This window comes from Pseudochaenichthys georgianus, chromosome 17 (assembly GCF_902827115.2).
Source record: "Pseudochaenichthys georgianus chromosome 17, fPseGeo1.2, whole genome shotgun sequence".
Classification (NCBI taxonomy): Eukaryota; Metazoa; Chordata; class Actinopteri; order Perciformes; family Channichthyidae; genus Pseudochaenichthys; species Pseudochaenichthys georgianus.
Genome location: NC_047519.1, coordinates 27,725,445 through 27,747,812, shown reverse-complemented (window position 1 = coordinate 27,747,812; position 22,368 = coordinate 27,725,445). Strand labels below are relative to the sequence as shown.

General features: G+C 38.0%; 1 protein-coding gene across 2 annotated transcripts; it reads left to right on the top strand.

The window, feature by feature from the left end:
• Positions 1-7,595: 7,595 nt before the first annotated feature.
• Positions 7,596-21,790, top strand: pcmtd1 (protein-L-isoaspartate (D-aspartate) O-methyltransferase domain containing 1). 2 transcript variants are annotated; one of them, XM_034104186.2, is made up of 6 exons: positions 7,596-7,831; positions 14,400-14,862; positions 15,867-15,969; positions 16,210-16,381; positions 18,731-18,854; positions 19,183-21,790. In XM_034104186.2, exons 2-6 carry the CDS (start codon positions 14,556-14,558, stop codon positions 19,557-19,559), a joined length of 1,083 nt encoding a protein of 360 aa, XP_033960077.1. In that variant the 5' UTR covers positions 7,596-7,831; positions 14,400-14,555; the 3' UTR covers positions 19,560-21,790. The 2 variants fall into 2 exon arrangements, with proteins under 2 accessions (XP_033960077.1, XP_033960078.1); XM_034104187.2 differs by lacking the exon at positions 7,596-7,831 and adding an exon at positions 12,120-12,160.
• Positions 21,791-22,368: the final 578 nt, after the last annotated feature.

Below are 22,368 nucleotides of genomic sequence, written 5' to 3'. Positions count from 1 at the left end.
ATCTAATGATTAATAAAAAAGCTGATAACATTTCTGTTAATTGAATAATTGTATAATTTCCCCATGTACAATGACAGGTAACAAAATAAAAAAGTTAGACAGCTTTTTAAAAAAACGTCCCACAACAGTAGTTACTGTAAGAAATAAACATATTCAAAGATGATCTTACTTTAGCTCATGTGCCCACTCATTAACTTAAGTGCATCAATATACCAATGATTAAATACAAGGCAGACCACATTTGGTAAACACATGATCAATAGAAGTATCACATGCACTACAAAAGCAGGAGGCTCATGAAACTGATGTGAGGTTTGAACTCCGAAACCTTTTCCAATAAATCAAAGGGAGTCAAACCAGATTAAAATAAATGTCTACATCCATTTGTGATCATAATAAGTAATCTTGCTACCCCAATTCACAGTGATTCCAATGATGTGGCTGGTTCAGATATATTGGTAAATGTACTCTGTATCGTCGTATTCAATGACTTTTACGTGTGGAATTAGAGTCAGAATATGCCAGGCCCAACTGAAACAAAGGCAGCATTTCACCTAAATAATAGTTTAATTTGATATGTTGTAACAGCTCAGCATTCACAGAAAGAGGCTCTTGGCTCACACTCAAAACCACCACCAACAGAATGTATGTCATGCTGCAAGGGGCCATGGTTTCCTGTATTGTATATGCTGTGAGTGTGTGTGTGGACCACAGACTATATGTGTGTCTTGAGCAGGGATGGGCAACTTTGATGGTGGTGGGGGCCACATCATGGATGTACTGGCCACCAGGGGGCCGCAGATTCACTTGGAACACACACACACACAAATTCCATGTGTTGTATGTAATTATTAACAAATATACTAAGTCTGACATCTTCATTGACATTTTACAATCAAAGGGAACATCCCCCAAAAATGGCAACATCCTCTAATAAGCTCACTATGAACAGGTTATTAAACAGTGGAATAAAACTATTTTAAACTATTGGAAAGCACGGAAAATGTGTGTGTATTGAGATTAACCATTAGATGACATACACATGAAGTCATGAACACTAACCCAGACATTAGTTGTCTAACTTGAACCTAAAACACTTGTAGCCTGTCTCTGCATTCTCCTTATTCCACAATAAGGGGAATGTCAACACAGACACCTGTCAGCCCGCACTCTGCTGTTCCTCAGCACCACTCCCCCTCCCTCCCGCTGAAATTATGAATGAAAAGCGTAGTAATCATAGATAACCCGGCAGTTTGTTTTCATCTGATTTCAAATAAACAAAGTCTTGGTTTTAAGAATATTAAACTTGTTTCGCCAAATTCAGATGATAAAAACAACTTGCTTAAGCTTGTAAAGGCATAATTACAAGAGGCAACTTAACGTCACAGCAGACATGCAACCCTGTCTCCTAAAAATTACGTTCCCACAGAACTAAACTGCATTCTCAATTACGTTTAGCCAGAAACGTATTTTCTCCCACGTTACGTTCGTTATGAACGTATCTCAAATAAGTTTATTTTCTACATATCTTCTAGAAACATATTTTCTCCCACGTTACGTTTCTTATGAACGTATCTCAAATACGTTTATTTTCTACATATCTTTGCCATTTATTGTCATGCTTATAATAATGATAATAGTCATTTATAAATATCATTTTAGAGCACACATTTGAAATCAGTAGGCGAGGCTGTAATTTCGCCAGCTGTTACTCTCATGAGCGAGGCAGAACATAATAGTTTTAACATGCCAAAAAGCTGCTGTGTCGTTTATTGCACCTCAAACATTAAAACAAATCCAGAGTTACGTGTTTCTGTACTTCCTCTAAGAAGAAAGGACAGTAACAGAAGATCTCTGTGAAGCCAGATGTGGTATTGTTAATGCGATATGATATCCGAAAAAAAATTCAGTTTAGGATGGCCGAAGACACTACACTACCCATAATCCCCAGCTATCGTTTGGGACTACAATCCCGTTGACAAACCCCGTGATTAATCTTCAAACTCTGGGATTGGATGTTGGAGTGGCAGTGCGCCAAGGTTACGCCAAGCTCTTTGAAATGGAACGAAACCACGGCAGACTATTCAAAACTGGATTTGAACGCCCCCCGAGAACTACACGCTAGCTATTGTGTTTCGCAACATGTTCTCTATGGCACGTCTCTACTGGGAATTGTAGTTTTAAAAGACGTTTTCGTTTTTTCCAAAATTAGAAGTTGACAGTATTAAACTGTGTACAGCCCTGGAGGTTTAGGCGATAGGAAACACATTGGTGTGTACAAATTTAAAACATGTAATTACTACATGGGTGAAAATCGCTTGTATCCATAATGGGCAGCATTAATATATATTCTACTCCACTACAATTCAGAGGTTAACCTGGTATTTTTACTCCACTACATTTATTTGAGTTACTTTGCAGATTCTGATTAATGATGTGAAATATAAACAACCCTTAAATCAGACTTTAGTTACACCTGAGTAAAATCCAGGAAAGGTGATTGTCAAGTGCCAACAATCAGGAGAGATATTTGATAGTTGGTGCTTGAGAAGACTAAGCATTTATCTGCAGATCTCTATAAAGTATATTCATTACTCGTTATTCTCTACTAATAGTTAATTAAAAACTGTATATAATTGCTATGTTTGCTCATCCCTTTCAAGATTTCAAGATTTTCTAAGGTTTATTGATATATCATATACGTTATGCAATGAATGAAAAACTTGGGTCACAGGTTCCTCAACAGTGCATTACGACATCTATCAATATGTGTGTGTACCTCCACCATTAAACTGTCAAATTCTGCACATTTCTTATACTGTATACATACATAAGAGTATAATTAATGCGTATAATATCAGTTAAAATAAGTGCTTCAACATAGTTAACATTGCAGGAAAGCAATATATTAGACGTTAAGTACTTTGTCAGGCTTAATATTTATCTGTAGATAGATACCCCCAAAGCTTTTTTCTTATTTGAAAGAAGACCTTAACCTAAAGTACTCTTTAATGTGTTAATAAAGGTTAATTAGTTTATCTGTTTTGCACATCCTCATATTAATATCTTTGTACATCCTGCACTAAACTGTTTTATTGTAGAGATCACTTACAGTATCTTCTTGATTTTTTATATTCTATATCTCTATCATTGACCTTCTACTGTCCCCTATGAAAGTATGTACTCTTAATATTTTTTTCATCAAATAACATTATTCAACAAAAATAACATTATTCAACAAAAATAAGTCAATGACGTGCTTTAACCACTAGGCAGTGCACACAAGGTACACACAGCATACTAATAATAACTTTGTATTAGGACACTTATGTATGTATAACATCTGAAGATGTGTAGTTTTATTCATGTTTTTACATCATTTTACAGGATATTGCTATACTATTTCTCATGTTTTACTTCTACACATTAATATCTGATTTGTAAAACATCACAGACAGAAAGCCATATCCGTCATTTAATGGTAAGCTATTGAAATTGTGATTCCATAGATGTGTCTCCCATCACCCAAATCCCCTGACTATTCTCTCAACTCAGTATTTACATTCTTTAATTCAAAGAAAATCAGTAATATCTTTTAAAAAATGTCCTTTTCTATCAGCTGTGCACCGTTATGGTGTAAATATAACCTATCTACCAATTGGATCAAATATAAAAGTCAGCCGAATTACTATTGATACTGCAAGGAGACGTATTTTGTGAAAAGAAATGCAAGATGCAGTTCTTCAAGTTTGTCCAGAAGTCTTCTCATCAGGGCTCTATAAATAAAGAACTACGGCAGATGTGTAATATTTAATGCAGCCGAACCGTGTATTACAACGCCGTTATGTGATGACTTACAAAGAGAAAAGCAAGAACACTCGGAATAAAGTATTATTATATATTTTTTAAATGTTTTCGGATATCATATCGCATTAACATCATATCCCAACATGCATTGCGGCTAAAACATCCAATCAACGAGCTTCAAGCTGAGGATCTTGGGTAATCTGTTCAGTGGGTTTGTGGTGTGTATCGCTCGAAATGTCCCTTATAGGCCTACGTCTGTTTCCGGTGACTTTATTTACGGCTAAAAAGCCCAAGATTATAGAATTAAACGAATAAATAAAAACAAGGATAATTGTGTGTTATTGTTGAGTAAATAACAGTGTGTTATTTAGAAAATAATAACAAATTAGAAGGAAAAAAGATTTAAAAAAAAATACAGATTTCAGTATTTTGAGGCTCTAAGCCCCATTTCTTTTCCTCACAGACGGAAAAAAAAGTCCGACATTATACGATTTAAAATAAAAACAAATAAATAAAAAGATAAAACACTGGCATGTAATTTACGTTAGAATAAATAGAATGGTTTTGAATAATAGATGAGTCACTTTACAGCCCCGCCCACTTTTGGGGAAACTAACGCTGTCATTTGAACGGCGATCAAGCCTGAAGCCACAGAGATCTTCTGTTACTGTCCTTTCTTCTTAGAGGAAGTACAGAAACACGTAACTCTGGATTTGTTTTAATGTTTGAGGTGCAATAAACAACACAGCAGCTTTTTGGCATGTTAAAACTATTATTTTCTGTCTCGCTCATGAGAGTAACAGCTGGCGAAATTACAGCCTCGCCTACTGATTTCAAATGTGTGCTCTAAAATGATATTTATAAATGACTATTATCATTATTATAAGCAAGACAATAAATGACAATGATATGTAGAAAATAAACGTATTTAAGATACGTTCATAATAAACGTAACGTGGAAGAAAATATGTTTCTAGAAGATATGTAGAAAATAAACGTATTTGAGATACGTTCATAATGAACGTAACATGGGAGAAAATACGTTTCTGGCTAAACGTAATTGAGAATGCAGTTTAGTTCTGTGGGAACGTAATTTTTAGGAGACAGGGTTGAGACATGACAACAGCCGGTGTTTCTTGTGAGGGTTTCCCCGGGAAACAAACACAATACACACAAATGCGTCACAGATTATTTTGCGGTATTTGAAATCATCTACGCAGCTCGCGACGTAACTAGGAGTCTAGTGGATGGTATCAGTACTACAAGTAAAAAAGAATAATATTTTTAAAAAAAAGAAGTTTTTATTAATTACGTTGTTTATAAATTAATAATAATTAATAATAATTCCTTACATTTATTATAGCGCTTTTTCAATGACTCAAAGCGCTTTTACATATACACACATTACACATATATCATACATGCAATGGTCAGATACTGTGGAGTGTGGACAATACCCACAGGAGCAAGTTCAGGTGAAGTGTCTTGCCCATGGACACACCGGCTTTACAGACGCAGCAGCGGCGGGTTTCACCCCTTGATCTGATGATCATTGCACAGCGCCACACCGTCCATCTTCACGCCTCGAGGTCATCGAGGCGCTTTTACAAGTACACATTGGTATCATACATGTACTGTGGACAATACCCACAGGAGCAAATCCGGGTGAAGTGTCTTGCCCAAGGACACAACGGCCTGACGCAGTGGCGGCAGGAGCGGGTTCCGAACTGGAGTTCCCCAGCACTCCCCCTTGATCTGATGATCGGATGCACAGACCACTGCGCCACCCGTCCCAAATTAATCTGAGGGCCGCAAAAAGAGGAGGTGGGGGCCGCATGCGGCCCGCGGGCCGCCATTTGCCCATCCCTGGTCTCGAGTGACAGCGCGGCGGTTCAGATATATAAAGAAGCTTGGTGTCCACATACACTCTGCCCTCAGCTAACCTTGCTGTTGTCAACACTGTCTGTTTACATTTGTCTAATGATACAGACAGCTAAAAATAATTAGTTTCATAGAAATAATATTAGAAGAATATAGCCAAATATATCATCTTGAGTTTACTTTAAAGACATATACTGTATATTGAGGACAGTGAGGAGGAGTTTGCATTATACAGTAATAGAAGTTACACATATCCATCTATACTATATTAGGACAAATAAATATAGCATTTAATAGTTATAACAAAAATAAATCAACACAGTATTTCTCCATTAGCTTTGTCTTCTTGGCAGTGTGGATGAAGTGCATGATAAAATATAGGGGAGGTTAGACTACTAATTTATAAATCCCTGGTCCTGGTTTCATATATCACATAATGATGACGCTAAACACAGGCCTTACTTGGAGTGGAGATGCGGTCTTTCATTAGTAAGGCCTGCTATGACCCTGCATGACCCGACTGATTCCAGAAATAGGTGCAGCATTAAATTATTTAAAAACTAGGATGGACCCATGAAACAGTCTGCACTCATGGTCTTGTGAGTAGGACTGAATTTTTCAATAAAACCACGACTAAGGAACCAATATGTTTAACTCTCGATATCAAACTGCAGGAGAAAGGTCTTGATCTGTATACATTACTCATTTACTATCCATGCTATAAATGAACAAATATAGGCAGATATTCAGGATTCAGAAGTCTGAGCAAAGCCAGGTCATTTTCCCCAAACTTATTGAGTTTGTACACTCAAAATCCTACTCTAAAACAAGTCATCTGCAGTTCCATCAGAGGATGAGGTGAAGCGAGGTCCCTGAAACCTCGCCTGTCTATTCCCACACTTCCAGAAAACCAGCTGCAGACTAAATTTAAAACCTTTCCTTTAGGGAACTGTGTGAGGTTACAAGTAGGGTGACATTTTCCAGGATCTTCCAATGTTGTCTTATCACATCAATGTGGCAAGTTATACTATTCCTGAACTATATTTCTGTGCCTGTATGCTGTATGCATTTACTTAACTTATATTGTATATAGACATGCATGGTCTCATAAGATAAGGTAAGGCTTTAGTGATCCATAGATGAGAAACTTGGTTGTCGCAGCAGAAGGGTATACTAAACAAAAATACTATCTTAAAAAAAAAGAGCACATAAACACAAAATTACAAAAGCGACAGTGGTGTGGTGTGATGGATAGCAACACAGTGAGATAAATGTATATTGTAATAAAGTATAATAATTAAGTAAAGCCTATGGCAGCCGAACCTTTCTTTAACTGCCTGCAAGAAAATATGTCAAACTAGATTGTCTTGCAGTGGAAAATTACAACATAAACGGCACAAAGTAAAGCCAGATTAAATCTTTTTTTCTGTAATGGATGTACTTATCTCTGTAGTGCAGTACACTACCTCATTAAAAATAATAATTGCCTCCTGCTCCTGAAAACGTTTGATATTAAAAGTGCTGTAAATGTAAAGCTACAAGTAGAAAGTTATTTGATACAGTAGACACAAGTGGATATTTATGAAATACAAAAGTAACGCTAGAATCAATACATTTTTATTTCCATACTTTCTTCCAATCTGACCACATCTGCTCTGTGTTGGATGTATTTGTTGTGCATTACCCCCACTTTATCACAAAATATAACACTATTTATATTGGGTATATCTACATACAACAGTGAAACAATAACTCAATAAGTAGAAATGTTTGCATTCAAAATCTTGCTTCAGTAAAACAATATCAAAATATACTTAAAAGTCACTAAAATAAAAGTAGGCTATTCATCAATTTGTATAGATAGATAGGCCTAGATAACTTTGAGCAACAGTGCCTCCCTCCACCGACAACATGTCAAACCACGTGACCTGTGTTTACATCCTCTGCTCAGCTGTTTCTTTCTTCTTCCACTTCGACACAGCAGCTTGCAGTTTACTTTACTCTTTCATCCCAACAAGCTAACTATTGCGCACAGTTACCCCGCAGTCAACCTCTGAAAGGAGACTGCATGAAAGTCGCTGTCTGACAGTCGCATTGCACACAGCATCCACTTACAAGGAGTGAGTTAATGCGACACGACATTGTGAGTATTTTTCAATGTATTTCAAGCAAACTAACGAGTGTGCTTTTGAGTTCGCCAGTTTGTGTTGTTGACAGCGTAATATTTGTGTTGGGTGTATTAAAAGTGACCCACTATACTTGTTTTTTTGGCGTGTTTGCTCGCTGGCAGGATAAAGAGGTGAGCTTACCTAACCTGCTTTGTCTCTGTTTTGATGATGGCGCACTCAGGCCCTCTAAAGCTAAAGCTAGCCAGGTTCATTACAAACTCATATGGCGTTGTCCCGACACAATTTAACTTAAAAACAGTCACATTTAAACCTATTGTTTCACGTCTCAGTCGGTGCAATGTATGCACAGATGACACTGTGTTTGCGTCTTTTGTTTTGATTTGTCTCCGGGCTTTTAGTAGACTTTTTTTTTCTCGGTCAATAACGTTTTCTGTAACATGCGGAAGAAGCTGTGTTATCTTATCTTATCGGTGTTTTCCTTAAAGTGATTTGGTGAAACAAGCAGGGATATTCTAGCATCTGTTTTGACAAACCGGTTTGGATTGTCGCTGCTTAAAGATTGAGGTTAATGGCAATGCAGAGAGAAACAGAAACTGCGATTATGGACGACAAGTGGGAACAATAGCGGGACAAACACACTCTGCTTTTTTATTGTGTCAGCTCGTGTAATGGATGGTCGCTTTGCCATATTTCGCCACATATGTGACAGAAAACAGCCGACATTAATAGCGCTTGAAAACATTTCGTAAAAACTGTTGTTGTTTTGCTCCATCGTCACACGCACTGCGAAGAAAGCGTCCCGGCAGCTGATTGGCTGACGGGCTGCTGTCTGTGTGGCAACCCCAACACGTGACCACGTAGCGAACTGATTGGCTTCATCGGGTGTCAGTTATGGGATCCACTTGATGTTGAAAATTAAAACATCTTTATAAAGTAAAGCAACATCCCTGCCACAGGAGAAACTTTATTTTAGTTTCTTCTCAGAGAAATTCAACTATTTTAGTGCTTCTCAAAGTGGGGTCTGTGGCACAACAGTTTACAGCGGCTCATACATTTTTAGATCCATTTATTTAAGTTGCCAAGACAATTATTATTTAATCTAACACATCTTTAATTTATGTATCTTCTATCTGTAATCCATGTATATTGTGTTGTTCTTTCAATTACCTAAGTGTAAACAATAGGCTTTGTAGTATTATTCATACACATTGGGGTCCTCTTTATATTATAATCTTGTAAACAGATTTGCGTTATAAAAATGAGAATCTCTGCCTTAGAGAATAATGCACACACTATTTTACAGTTCACTAAACAGCTAAAAAGACAAGGGGTCTTTATAACTACTGCATTTTGTCTGAATTGATAATTTGCAGATTATTTTCTTGTTTGGTCTTCAAACTGTCCAAAATTTAAAGGATAAATTATAGACTGGGATTTATTGGCAGAGATTATATATAAAACGCATAAGTATGTTTCTTTGTGTGTAATCACCCTAAACTTGGGTAGAGTTGTTTATTCGTTTAGATTAAGACCTCCATATTTACATAGAAAGCAGATCATCTTAACGGTTCCCACCATGTTGTTTTTCTACAGCCCAGAGCGACAGACCAAACACTGATTCTAGAGAAGGGCTCTCACATTTTCTGTAACTTGGAGGCCAACGTAGGTTTTCTGACACGTCGGTAAAAAAGGAGTATTTAGCAGATGGGTTATCAGTTGGTTGCAATCCGCAGCCTCACCACTAGATGTCACTTAAACACACACATTCAGTAATTCAACTGAAACACAAGGAAAAATAAAACTGAAGATCCCCATAACTGAAAAAGGTCAAACTATTATTTGTGAAGCATCTAAATGATAGCAAATCCTAAAGATAAGAGATGCAACCATTACTGTTTAAATAATCTATAGTAAAGTAACTGTTATTATCTTTCCAAAACACATTTAATTCAATATAAAGACAAAGAAAAGCAGCACACATTCCAGAAGGTAAAACCAATATAGTTTTGCTGTACGCACACGAGAAGCATGAATTGAATCAAAATGTAAGCCATGCAAGATGCAAAAAAGTGCAGGTTCACTATAGTTGCCACACGCAGGGAAATACACTTTTTCTTGAGCTAAACAATTCTGTCACATGTATCCCCAAACTGTCTGACCTTTTTAACATGCAGCAACATGTAAAGGGTGCAGAAGAGAATAAGAAAAACAACAGCAGTTCTTCTCACGGTTTTAAATGTATGTTGTGACACACTCCCACATGCACACGGTTCCTGTTGTTAGTGTGGTACAAGAAACGCCTCAACGGTCGCATCGTCTGGCGGTTTTTAGGCTAATTATCTCAGAGTCCAGTGGTCAGTTGTATGAATAGAGATGCGAATACATTTCTATTCAGCATCATAAGATCCCTAACACTAGGCTGGGGGTGGAGTCATAGGAGAATGCATTTTGTTACCAAATCAAAAGGTTTTATCCACTGCTGAGCATGTTCAGAGGTTTTCTCAGCAGTTTCTCATATTCCAGACAGATGGTACTAAACAAGGCGTTGTAATAGCGAGTGAGTCATTAGACTCATGGACATCCTGTGTATCTTTAGATATAAAAGTGCTGATCTGAATATACCGCTAATCTTGCCCAAAATTGTACAACTATAGAGAAACGCATACAATAAATGGCAAATATTATTTTTAGAAAGTAGAAATCGGTCTTTGAATATTAAAAAGAAAAGTCCATCCGTCTCACAAGACTAACTGACTTGTACAAGTCTTATAATAGATACATGTTGCATTTTAATAGAAGTAAAAACATAGACCAGGGTCATGGGGGTCCAAAAAACGATATAAACACAAACTTTCTGCAGTGACCATCTGCCCCTTAGAATATATGCAAGAGGAATTATGCGTACAATGTTTCCCCTGGGGTAAAGACTAGAGGTCAGTAGGTTGTTTACAAAGGATGTATCCTCTGAGGACCAAACACTTGTTTAGCAAACAGATTTTGAGAAACTATTAAAAATGGGATATTTTGTTGTAACAGTGGTGCTAAAAAAAAGGTCATTGGGTGACCAAAAATAATTAGGATTCATCGTCAGCTTTCAATGTAATTCCACAAAGATTCAATGGGATTGGTTCATCAGTTTGAGTTATTTTTTGTGAAAGAAAGTGTTCAAGTGGATGGTTTGACCCGCTGGTGGCTGAAAATATGTACAAATTAAATTACAAAGGTCAAATTTATGTTGGTTTAGAATTGCAATATAATGTACAGGGGATTGAGATCAAAATCTCAAATCACATTTCCTTTTTAGTGGCTTCTTTGCACAGAGGAATACTCTGGTGTGTAAGACTTCAAAAACATCATTCAACTCGGGTACCTTTGCAGCGAAACAAATGAGCGCTTCGATGTAATTTGCATTCTGTAGAGCACATTTTCTCACATGTTGTATTAATAATACATTTGACATTAGAGAGAAAAGGGTTCCAGTATGTATTTTCCATAGAGCCAGATCAAATTAATTGCACATTTTCAAGTATTTTATCTGATGTAGTATATCCTTTAATGCGAACATAACATGCTGGCATTTTTGTGCAGTGAATATAATACAAATCATTCACCCACTGGCATCAAGAAATGTACATTTAAAAAGACAGGATTTGTATATGACAAGTTATTATAAAAACATTTGGTAACCATTCATCAAAATGATTAATTTGTCTTTTCTAGCTTTAAGCACAAATCATTACTTATTAGCTGTCAGTCCATTACAAATGCTAATGTGACACTTCTGACTGCAGGTTTAAGTCAAGATTTATTGATAAATGTGTATTTTTCTTTTTAAAAAACTATTTTTTGGGCCAGATTGAAAGAGGGAGACAGAGGGGAGGACATTGCCTGCAATGTTTGGCCGGCTAGGGATCCTAACCGCCTTGCAGTGGTCACTGTATATGGGCTGCCAGCTCTAGCTAGCTATCCGGCGGCCCCAATGTGTGATTATTTTTGTCAAAAAAAAAAAATATTGTTTTGCCAGAGGCATGGATGTCACCTTCTTTGTTGCCAGAGCTGCTAAAACGTCTGACTTTACACTTCAGGGGTTGGTAACCATGAGGATTATCAGTTTCCCTGCCTGTTGGTCAGCAGTGTGTTCATGCCGCTGTGCTGCATAGACAGGCCTCAGGTGTTTGGTTACAGCTCTAGAGTTGATCTAGTGTTGACGGAGGATCTATTACGTGTTTCGTCATCCTGCCGGTTCAGAAAGTTGTCCCAAGCCGGGTCACGGCAGCCAGTCATGACCTGACATGGTGTCAATGCACTTTCCATACACACCAGGGATCAACTCAGGACTTTCAGTGAGTGCTTACCAGTAGATTTTTCTCTCAGTGGTGAAGTAGCTTCACTATAGAACAAACGTTATTGCCTACTGGTCCTTTTGTATTTGTCTTAAAAGGAGTGGGTGATGGATGAGTTCTGTTTCGAGAGTCTGGATTATCATTGTAAAGATTGTACAGTGCCTGAAAGCAATTTTCTTGTCAAATACCTCACCTATATAATTTTTCGGATATTATTTCCACTCAAAGGACTATGCATTACAGAGAGGGTAGAGGGGAAAACTAGAATAAAAAAATACATTGCCACACAATCAGTGATGGTGAGCGAATCAATGATTATTTTTGCCAGTGAGAAAGAGCCGAGAGAAAATGACCTTACGAGGCCTCGCGCTACAAAGTCACCTCTGAATTTAATCTTTATTAGCTGAGTCAGATGCTGAGGAAGCAGAGAGGGAATTCAAGACTTGTCTCCCTCGGCTGAATCTCCAGCTTTTACTCCGAGCCAGTGTAGGGTATTTCAGTCAACAAAACATCTATAAAATGTTTAATTACCGCCCTGTTGTAGGGCTTTCCTCTTTATTGCTACGACGTGGTAATTAATAGTACTACACAGAGAAGCCAGTAGCACAGTACTCACAAGTAACTTTCAGATCAGCCTTTAAGTGACCACGTTAAGTCAAGCATATCATTCTTGGCATTTAAAGGTCCCATGTCATGCCTTTCCGGTTATTACCCGTCCGCTTGTGTGTTATGTAGCTTTCTATGCATGTAAACGGTCTGCAAAGTCACAAACCCTCAAAGTACACCCTGTAGCGAATAAAACTCTAACACTGAAAATACCTGTCTATGCTGCCCCTGAACGCCTCGTTGGAGATTTCTCTTTTTCCATTTTTTCTTCCTGGTCATAGTGACGTAACGGCTCCGGATTGGTCAGCTCCACACACACACACACACACACACACACACACACACACACACACACACACACACACACACACACACACACACACACACACACACACACACACACACACACACACACACACACACACACACACACACACACACACACACACACACACTCACTCAGCCTTATCTTTTCTCAGCCGCGGCTCCGCAGATTGCAGCCAGAATGTGAGTGTGTGTGTGCTCAAGCTGAGTTCCGCGGTGTCTCGCAGACCCCACGTAGCAACCAGGAAACGACACCAGTAATCCAGCTCACACTGTCCTCTCCTCGAGCGGAGCAGCGAGCGGAGCAGCGAGCGGAGCAGCGAGCGGAGCAGCGAGCCCCGCAACGTCCCGCCACCACGGCACCCCACGCAGCATTCTAATCTGTTTGTCATTAGTGGTGGCATTTTCTGGTTGCTAACAAACGCCATTGTAACACAAACACTGATGTTCCGCTGTAACGGTGGTGGACTCATCAGAACAGAGTGGGCGAGCTGACCAATCAGAGCGCAGTGGGCTCATAAGGGGGCGGGGGGGCAGGAGCTCCAATAAGGCGTGTAGGACTAAGAGTGAATACACATACTATACAGAGATGCTGTATGAGAAACCAATGCGATTTTGGAACATTGAACAATGTAAATCTATTCTAGTGGACCTCACCAATGGAATTATGATCAGTAGAAATGGCCATGTCATGGGACCTTTAAGTAAATCAATTAAACTAATCGTTTTAACTCTAATAATTTAAACCTTGTGTACAGTATGCACCACATTACACTGTGCATGTAAGCATGACGGATGCAGCCTTTTCACACCACACATTTTGATTTGTATTTGCAGGAAAATCACAGGTGTAACAAATTGCATTAATGTCGGTTCTGTTTCATAAAGCCATGCTGGTGAGCAGAGATATGTTTGTTATGAAAAAGGCCTCTGAAACAACTGCTATAGAGAACTGTGGGTTTGGAGCATTATCTCTTTTACAGTGGAGTTAATGCGATAAGCAAAATAGTCAAGGCTTTCTATATTAGGCGACAAATTACATTATCAAGTTAAAATGCCTTGATATTGTATTTTGGATGTTTCCTAACTTGTTGTGAGTACATATCGTTGGCTTTAAAATAGATAATGCTAAAGTTTTCTTCATCTGGAAAACCACAGTCTGTTTCTCTCAAAGTTGTTAATTCTTCATGAAAAAGACAAATTTGGTTGTGGGAGAGAAATCAATCTTTACTATGAGAACCTTAAGTCAATCTTTACTCTATCGCCTAGCAGACATGTTGCCATAACACGTGTATGTCCTTTTTCTCAGGTCACTCTCTGGACATGACCGCCGTCTGAACCGCCGTCTGAGGAGTAATAGCGGGAGCATCCTTTAGGTCAGCCATTCATCTCCATGCACCTCTGAGGAGGAACCACTGACCCTCACTACGAGTTTGGCCCCTTGAGTTTCTCTTCTCTTTTAACCATGGGGGGAGCCGTGAGCGCGGGCGAGGACAATGACGACCTTATTGATAATCTGAAGGAGGCCCAGTACATTCGCACAGATAAAGTTGAACAGGCTTTTCGCGCCATAGACCGCGGTGACTACTATCTGGACGGCTACAGGGACAATGCCTACAAAGACTTGGCGTGGAAGCATGGCAACATCCACCTGTCCGCTCCCTGTATATACTCCGAGGTGATGGAGGCCCTCAAACTGCAGCCGGGACTTTCTTTCCTCAATCTGGGCAGTGGGACTGGCTACCTGAGCACAATGGTTGGCCTCATCATAGGTGAACATTATGTACCCAGCTGTGTTTTCCCTTGAGTGGGGAGAGCTCAGATGTCCTGTAGAATCTAGGTTAAACAAATATTTCAAAAAGGTACACTGTGTGCCTGCAGTTCAGCATCAGTGATTATAGGACTGCAAAGACTTTTCTGTATTTATCCACAGATTTCTTTCCTGATTTAGTCTAGACTCGATTTACTTTATGATTCCATTGTCGTCACAGCAGCAAAGGGCATTGCACATGAATTAAAAATAGCCTTAGAAATTAAACACAAAACCGTAAATATATGCACACCAACAGTGAATGATGTATATCTAAAAAGTGTCTCAAATACACAGTATAAATATACAGAATAAGTTAGTATACACTATGGTAGAGATTTGGATCGTAGTTTGTATAGCCGTCCGCGACTACAAATCATATGATTTTGTAAACTAATCAATTAGTGGATTTAATATGCAATAACATATTTAAAAGTACTTCTTAAAATCTTTAGTTCTTAAGTTTCTTGGAAAAAAGTAATTTAGCATGAAAACACTATGAACAGAAGAAAAAAAATCACAGTGGACAAAAAACTAAATAACCAATTATTTGACTTATTGGTCTCCCTAATTGTTTGGTCTGTAAATATGGGGGGAAAGCAGTAACATATGCACATTAGAATTTCTTAAAGTCCAAAGGACCCTTTACCAAGTGCTTGTTTTGCCAAAAAGCCAAACCTCAAGTATATTCAGTACTTTATAATCACAAAACAAACACAGAAAAACTGAATAAAATCAGTCAATACAATCAATTGGGCATTTTTGTTAGAAACGAATTAAAAGATGATGTAATTATCAAACCAGGCACATTAATTTCTTCAATCGCATTGAAGAACATTAATTTTTTCAGTCAAGAAAATGGAATTGTTTCAGCTCTACGTGAAATCACAATGGGTAGTAGGTAATGCTGGGTTTGTTATGATTGTTTTAAAAGCAAATATGTTTCCTGTTGTGTTTTCTTCCAAGGGCCATTTGGTGTGAACCATGGAGTTGAGCTCCATACAGACGTGGTTGAATATGCCAGAGAGAAACTGGAGGATTTCATAAAAAATAGTGACAGCTTTGATAAGTAAGTACATGCAAACTGAAACCACAGTGACAACAGTAAGAGATGTAATTAAGTTTATTTTCTTCTGGTCTACAAGTCTTGCAAATTAACTACATTTCCTCTCTAATTCTACTCATCTAAGCTTCATAATTCTACCACAGATCACTAATGTGATGATGTGCTTGATAGATATAAAAGAAACCCTTTGTTTCCATTGTTGTTTTATATAATGTTTCCACTTAACTTGTTATTTTTCCAAAGGTTTGAGTTCTGTGAACCCGTCTTTGTGGTGGGGAATTGCCTTGAAATCTCAGCAGATAGTCACCAATACGATCGCATCTATTGTGGTGCAGGAGTGCAGAAAGACCATGAAAATTACATGAAAGTACTGCTCAAAATTGGAGGCATTCTGGTGATGCCTATAGAGGACCAGGTAAGTGCTACAAGCCATCAGAATGATACAGAACCAACACATTATGATTGCTAATCAAAATGCTAACACATGAAGGAAAACACAGTAAAATAGCTTTGACCTACAAGACTTCTTATGCAACTTTCACATGAATTATTGAGCCACTCCTGCCCCTGGATGTGAGCGTCCGGGCAAGGAGCACACACACAGGGATGTATGAATACATGTATTATTTAAAATGGTCGAGGTTTGACTGTGGACAGACTGGGGCATGCACTGGAAGAGAGCATTCAGAATTATTTGTGAAGTTGGTGGAGAAAATGGTTTTCAAGTCCTTCATTTCTAGTGAGGAGGGTAGAGATCATGACAGATTCATGGTTTAAGATTTTTGGCAATTTAAAAAGGAATCTGAAGTGCAGCAAAGCTTGGCTCAGATTAGATATTGTGACCTGTGATGTGGATATTTGGATTATGTTGGCATTTTAGGCATCAGTGCACTTTAAAGTGAGTTCAAAGAGTGCAATATACTTAAAAAAATAAATGCAATATTATACTGTGTGTTTTAAAGAAGGTGGAAGGCTTTAAGTTTGAAAACAGCCTGCACACACTTTTGAATCAGAATGCAGGAAATTATTACGCATAATTTAGATCAGAGATCCTTGCGAGATCTAAACAGCATGAAAGTACGACAGCCCATATCAAAATGTGCACTTATGTGAATAATTTTCAAAACACGTATTTTGTCTTCCTCTTTCTTGTGGTCTTTCATCAGCACCAAGTAGTCATTCTTGGCTCTTACAAAAAAAAAAAGATCTCAAGAGTGGACAAACATGATAGCTCCAGTACTGGGAAAATAGCGAAAATACCAACATGATTGAATTTCTTCAAAGACATGGCTCGGTACGAGAAAGCAGCATTAAGTAGCAAGCTTTGTCATCTGTACCTCCATATTGTTTGGTATATACCAAATATATTGTTATGGTATATACCAAACAATATGGCGGTACAGATGACAAAGCTGAAGTGCATGAAATATATGTCATCTTAAACGTACTCCATCTTTGAGATTATGCTGGTTGGTGCTCTCAAAGCCTGAAAGGATGGACTGCCCTTAGTAGAAAGTATTAACATGTGCACTTTTGCTGTATGGAAAGAAAAAGTACTTGCATAGAGAATGAATGAACTACATTTAAGAGGGCTATGAATGGATGAACCTTGAAGGCATCTTCAGCTTTAATGGACTTGTTGTTCCCTTGAAAACATTACAACACCCCCTTATTTCCATACATGAAGAGTCCATGGCCTCATGTGTGTTTTGATAACCGTGGACTGGTAATTGCTTGTTATGCCCTGAGCCCCCTCTGTCATCTACGGAATGCAAAGTCTCACATATCCAACTTCGAACACCCGCAGACATCTTGAATTAATCAGTCAATTGGCTAAAAGCAGGTCAGATTCTGACAATAATTAATAATAATAATAATTATCATTAGTTTCTATAGTTTTTCTAACATCAGACATTTTTCAATACTCTTAATACCGTTGTAGCTTTTCCGTTTTTATAAAATGTTAAGCATTTTTATTATATTTTGTACCCATTTTCTGATATATAAGCAGCAAGGTTTGAGCGAGGGCATACACATTTTTTAAATAATGGTTATAATAATATTTGTTATATGATTTTGCGTTAATTTGTTAGTATTTTGCATTGTCTAATATTTAAAGTTGCTGGATGAGACAAAAAACTCAAAGTCTTGTGATATAAATGTACCTTTGCTTTGATAAAGAAACGTATCGCCCACCCTTAGTGTGTAGTAGTTTAGGGTTAGGGTTAGTTTTGAGATTGCCTTCTTGTTGATGCTCAGATTATCTGTGAGATTGTTTTATGAGCCCTTTGGCAGTAATTGGCTTCCGTACAAGGCAAGTGTGGAAATTAAGTTAATTTTGAGTGCACCTATTTAACACTGCAGCATGTATGCGGATGTTAAGAGGCTCTTTTCTCCTCCAGGGGCAATGTTTCCCTTGGTTACACAGTGTATGTACATCTGCCAACCATGATAAACCAGTAGAATCTGGAGTAGGATCTTCAGATGGGTTAATGATATTTAATAAGCAAACACTGAATTTAATAAGCAAACACTGAATTTATACCAATTATACCAATTATACCAATTATAATTGCAACACTGTATAACTGGTTTGTGTAGAAAATCAAACCATAGAGGAATCTCTATTCAGGTGGCACAACTCCACAAAATGCACAATAAGCTAAATGTTTATTTTCAAGAAACTGGGCTGGTTTAGGTTGTGATTTCTTGCTCCCTGGTGTATTTCATATTTTATAAGTTCAGGGTTTTGCTCTTTATGCAGCTGACCCAGATAACCAGGACTGGCCAGTGCTCATGGGAGAGCAAAAACATCTTGGCGGTGTCCTTTGCCCCCCTGGTCCAGCAGAGCAGAGCTGATGGGGAGAAACCTGACACTGTCGAGCTGCGTAAGTTCTCCGGCCTCAACCAAACTAAACCAAACCAAACCTCTGTGTTTTATTCAAACTGGTCCTGAAGTGTAGAGCAGGCAATATTTAAAAAATGATGTGACGAGACGACTCCTACAGCAATATTTGCTCTCACTTACGAAGCCCGCCCTGCAGCTGCTCCAAATAGCTAGTTGCTTCCTTTCCTTGAAATAATGAGACGCAGTCCTCTCTTCGATGGACTCACTTGTTTATGCTGACCTAGTTGAAGGACTGGTGGAGATGTATAGATTAATCTTATTTGTGTGGCGCATTGCCCTGAAGGAGTGTCATCTCTCTTTGTCCTCAGCCTCATTGACTGTGCGCAGCCTTCAGGATCTGTCTCGGGTCTACATTCGCCGCACTCTCAGAGACCTGGACAGCGAGGACAGTGCGGGGAAGGAGGCGGTGCAGAGAGTTCCCCAGAAGCGCAAACGCAGGCGCTGCCAGCGGCGACGCATCAACACCTACGTTTTTGTAGGCAATCAGCTGATCCCCCAAATGGTGGAGAGTGAGGAGGAGGAACACATTGAGGAAGAACAAAAAGAAGTGGAGGACGAGGAGGAGGAAAGAGACATCGGCGACATTGAAATCCTCAAGCAAGCGAACACGTTGAGAGACCAAATAATGGCTTTACCGCTGCCGGAGTCACTGAAAGCATATTTGCTGTTCTACAGAGAGAAATGACTGATTACTCCTTGCCCACTCTTTATGAATGCAGCGCCTTCTGAATGCTTTTCTCACCCTTTTTCTGTACAAATGTAGCATTATTTCCATTAAATCTTGATGGCAAAACTGTAACAGAAAGAGACGTCATAGATAATATTGGATAATAATGTTATGATTGTCACGAATCGTTCGTTTCTTTTGATTTGTATATATTAAAAACTGTGTCAAAAAAATATACTAAATGGTCAGTTTCCAAAACCCATTTTGAGATTCAGATTTTATTACAATTTCAAGATTTCTGCAGAAATGTGCAGATTAAAAAGTTCTTATTATATTTGTTAAAATAAGATCATGCTAAGATGAAAACTTTTATTGCAGCTTTTTTCCAGGAGCTTTAACTTTAACTATCGCTGTCTGGGGATTTAATGAGCACCAGAAAAGGAACAAAAGACTCTGAAAGGCAAATTAGGCCGCCATATTCAGTTAAAGAGTGAGACATAATTTCAGAATCATTAATGGGGCACTTATGTTATTACTCTTACTGAGTTTTAGTTTTTAAATTAGTGTGATTTGTACCTTCCTATTACATGACATCATCGAGAGACTAGATTGGTTCTTCATTTTTTCTACAGGGCAATTTTTGATGTATCTTTTTCTACAGGGTGTTTACATTAACGTGTGTTGTAGGCCCTCCTCTACATGGTTCCCCTTTACATTGTTAATGCAAATAGTATGTAACTTTATCATAACGGATGTTTGTCCTAATGATAAAACTGATGACTGGTGGTGGTTCACATGTTCAGCTTTGTTTAAATGAGACTGTTTATAGGAAGTCAATAATGCATGAATATACTGTAAATGTGTTGGGTGTTCCTAACTGTGCTTCACATCTTACACTTGGTCACTGGAGGTGATGTCCCAAGTGATTAAGTCAAACAATTTGTTGACGAAAAGCAGAAGTTGGAGAAGGATTTAAAGATTAATAATCATTTTGATTGCCTTGAGACAAATCTCAAATCTGTACTCAAATTAGTACTGCATTTTTTGTATAGACAGCAATACAAATCAAAGTCACTAAGGATTTTTGAAAGCCTTTTGTATCCTGGACTGTAGAAATGTCCAACAAAGCACCTTAGTCTGCAGTCCTCAAGTGAAAAAATAAATAATTTGTATTGTCGACTGATCTCCTAATGTAGATCCTGTTTAATCAAAGTACAATTTGCTTGCAGAACTTCCATGATAGTGGTGGCTTCTAAGTGCCAACGTCCCCCATCACATTAGGACTTCTGTGAGTTTTCTAGCACAGTAAATTTACCCAAGCGATGGTATATTTCTACAAACACATTCCACAGTGGAAAAAAAAAGAGCAGCACATCATTGATCGATGTCACACTTTTTCTAAGAGCTTTATGGTCACAGAATCTAGAGATTTCATTCACCTTACTTTGAATGCTTCATTTAGTATTCCAAAAGCTGATTGTTGTTGATATTAATTCTATTTAATATACAAGTGATATTAATGTGTTTTTATCATATGAATCTGCATTCAGTTTAATTTGCATTCGGTTTGTTGTACTTGCTGTACTGTATCTTGACACTGGGAACTCTGTAGATCAAAACTCCACTCATGTCTGTTCAATAGATAAAATATAAGTGGTATAGGTCTTAATTTTGTTCTGCTGTAATGACGAATATTTTGTTTGAAAACGGGATTGATTATTCTATTAGTAGTGTTTGTGTGTGAAGAGGTAACAATTATTTTCTGTAAGTTGTTTATTTTTTTATATTCATAGGAAAGCTTTGCAAGTGAGCCATAATGGAATAATCTTTCAGTTTATAATTACCAATAACAACAAAGTCCCATTTGATTTGCGTATTATCCATTAAAATGCTGATGACCAATTACAGGCATGCAACAATTTATATACCATCATCCAAAACGTAATTGCTAATTAGAGAGCGCTTTAAAGATTGAAAGCAGCAGACCTACAACCTCGACTCTCAGGTCACGCCTTGCACCAAAGTAAATGGGACTGCTATGATTACGTTTAATGTGAACGAGATTTGACTACAAGACTAGCACCGGTAAAGACCAAGTCATAATCGAGTCTGTGCTTTTATATTTGGTTAATTTGATGAGAGCCAAAACAGTTCTGTTGATAGGATAGATCATAGTGTGTGCAGTTCATTTTAATAATGTGTTGTTTCTCCATAAATGTTTGGCAAAAAAAATAAAGTTCACAATCACATTACGCCTCTTCTAATCATTGCACTGCTCTTTTGTGTCTTGTTGGAATAAGATGTTTACTTCCCCAAATGTGTTGATGTGGTCAAGGAAAGAGTCATTCTTGCAAGCTGACAGGAAACACAAACAGTAGTGCAAGTGCAAATCTGACATCCTTGGCAAGCTTGTGGTCACTTTCTTTGTCACTGCTGATTTGACCTGTTAACATAGAGTTTCCATCTTGCATCACATTATGGCTTTTCTGACAGAGTTTCTGCAAAAATATTAAACAAGTTAACGGGCCTAATATGCAATTAACACCCAAGGCATTACATTTATAGTACACTCTCCTGCGTTTGACAGAGGAAAACAAAGATGTAAGTTAACATAAGTGCAAGATGCATGTTTGTTTGTTTGCTTTTGGCCTTTTGGGTATGGGAGGAGAGAGACGGCACAACATGTGAGGATGTTGCTGTAAGGGTTCGGCCTTGGTAAAAGGGGTTCCTACTCAGGAGATCTACCGAGACACAACAACAAGATTTAAATGAAATAAAATCTGCCGATCCCACTATTCCCCATAAGGAAATGCCAAATATATTTTGT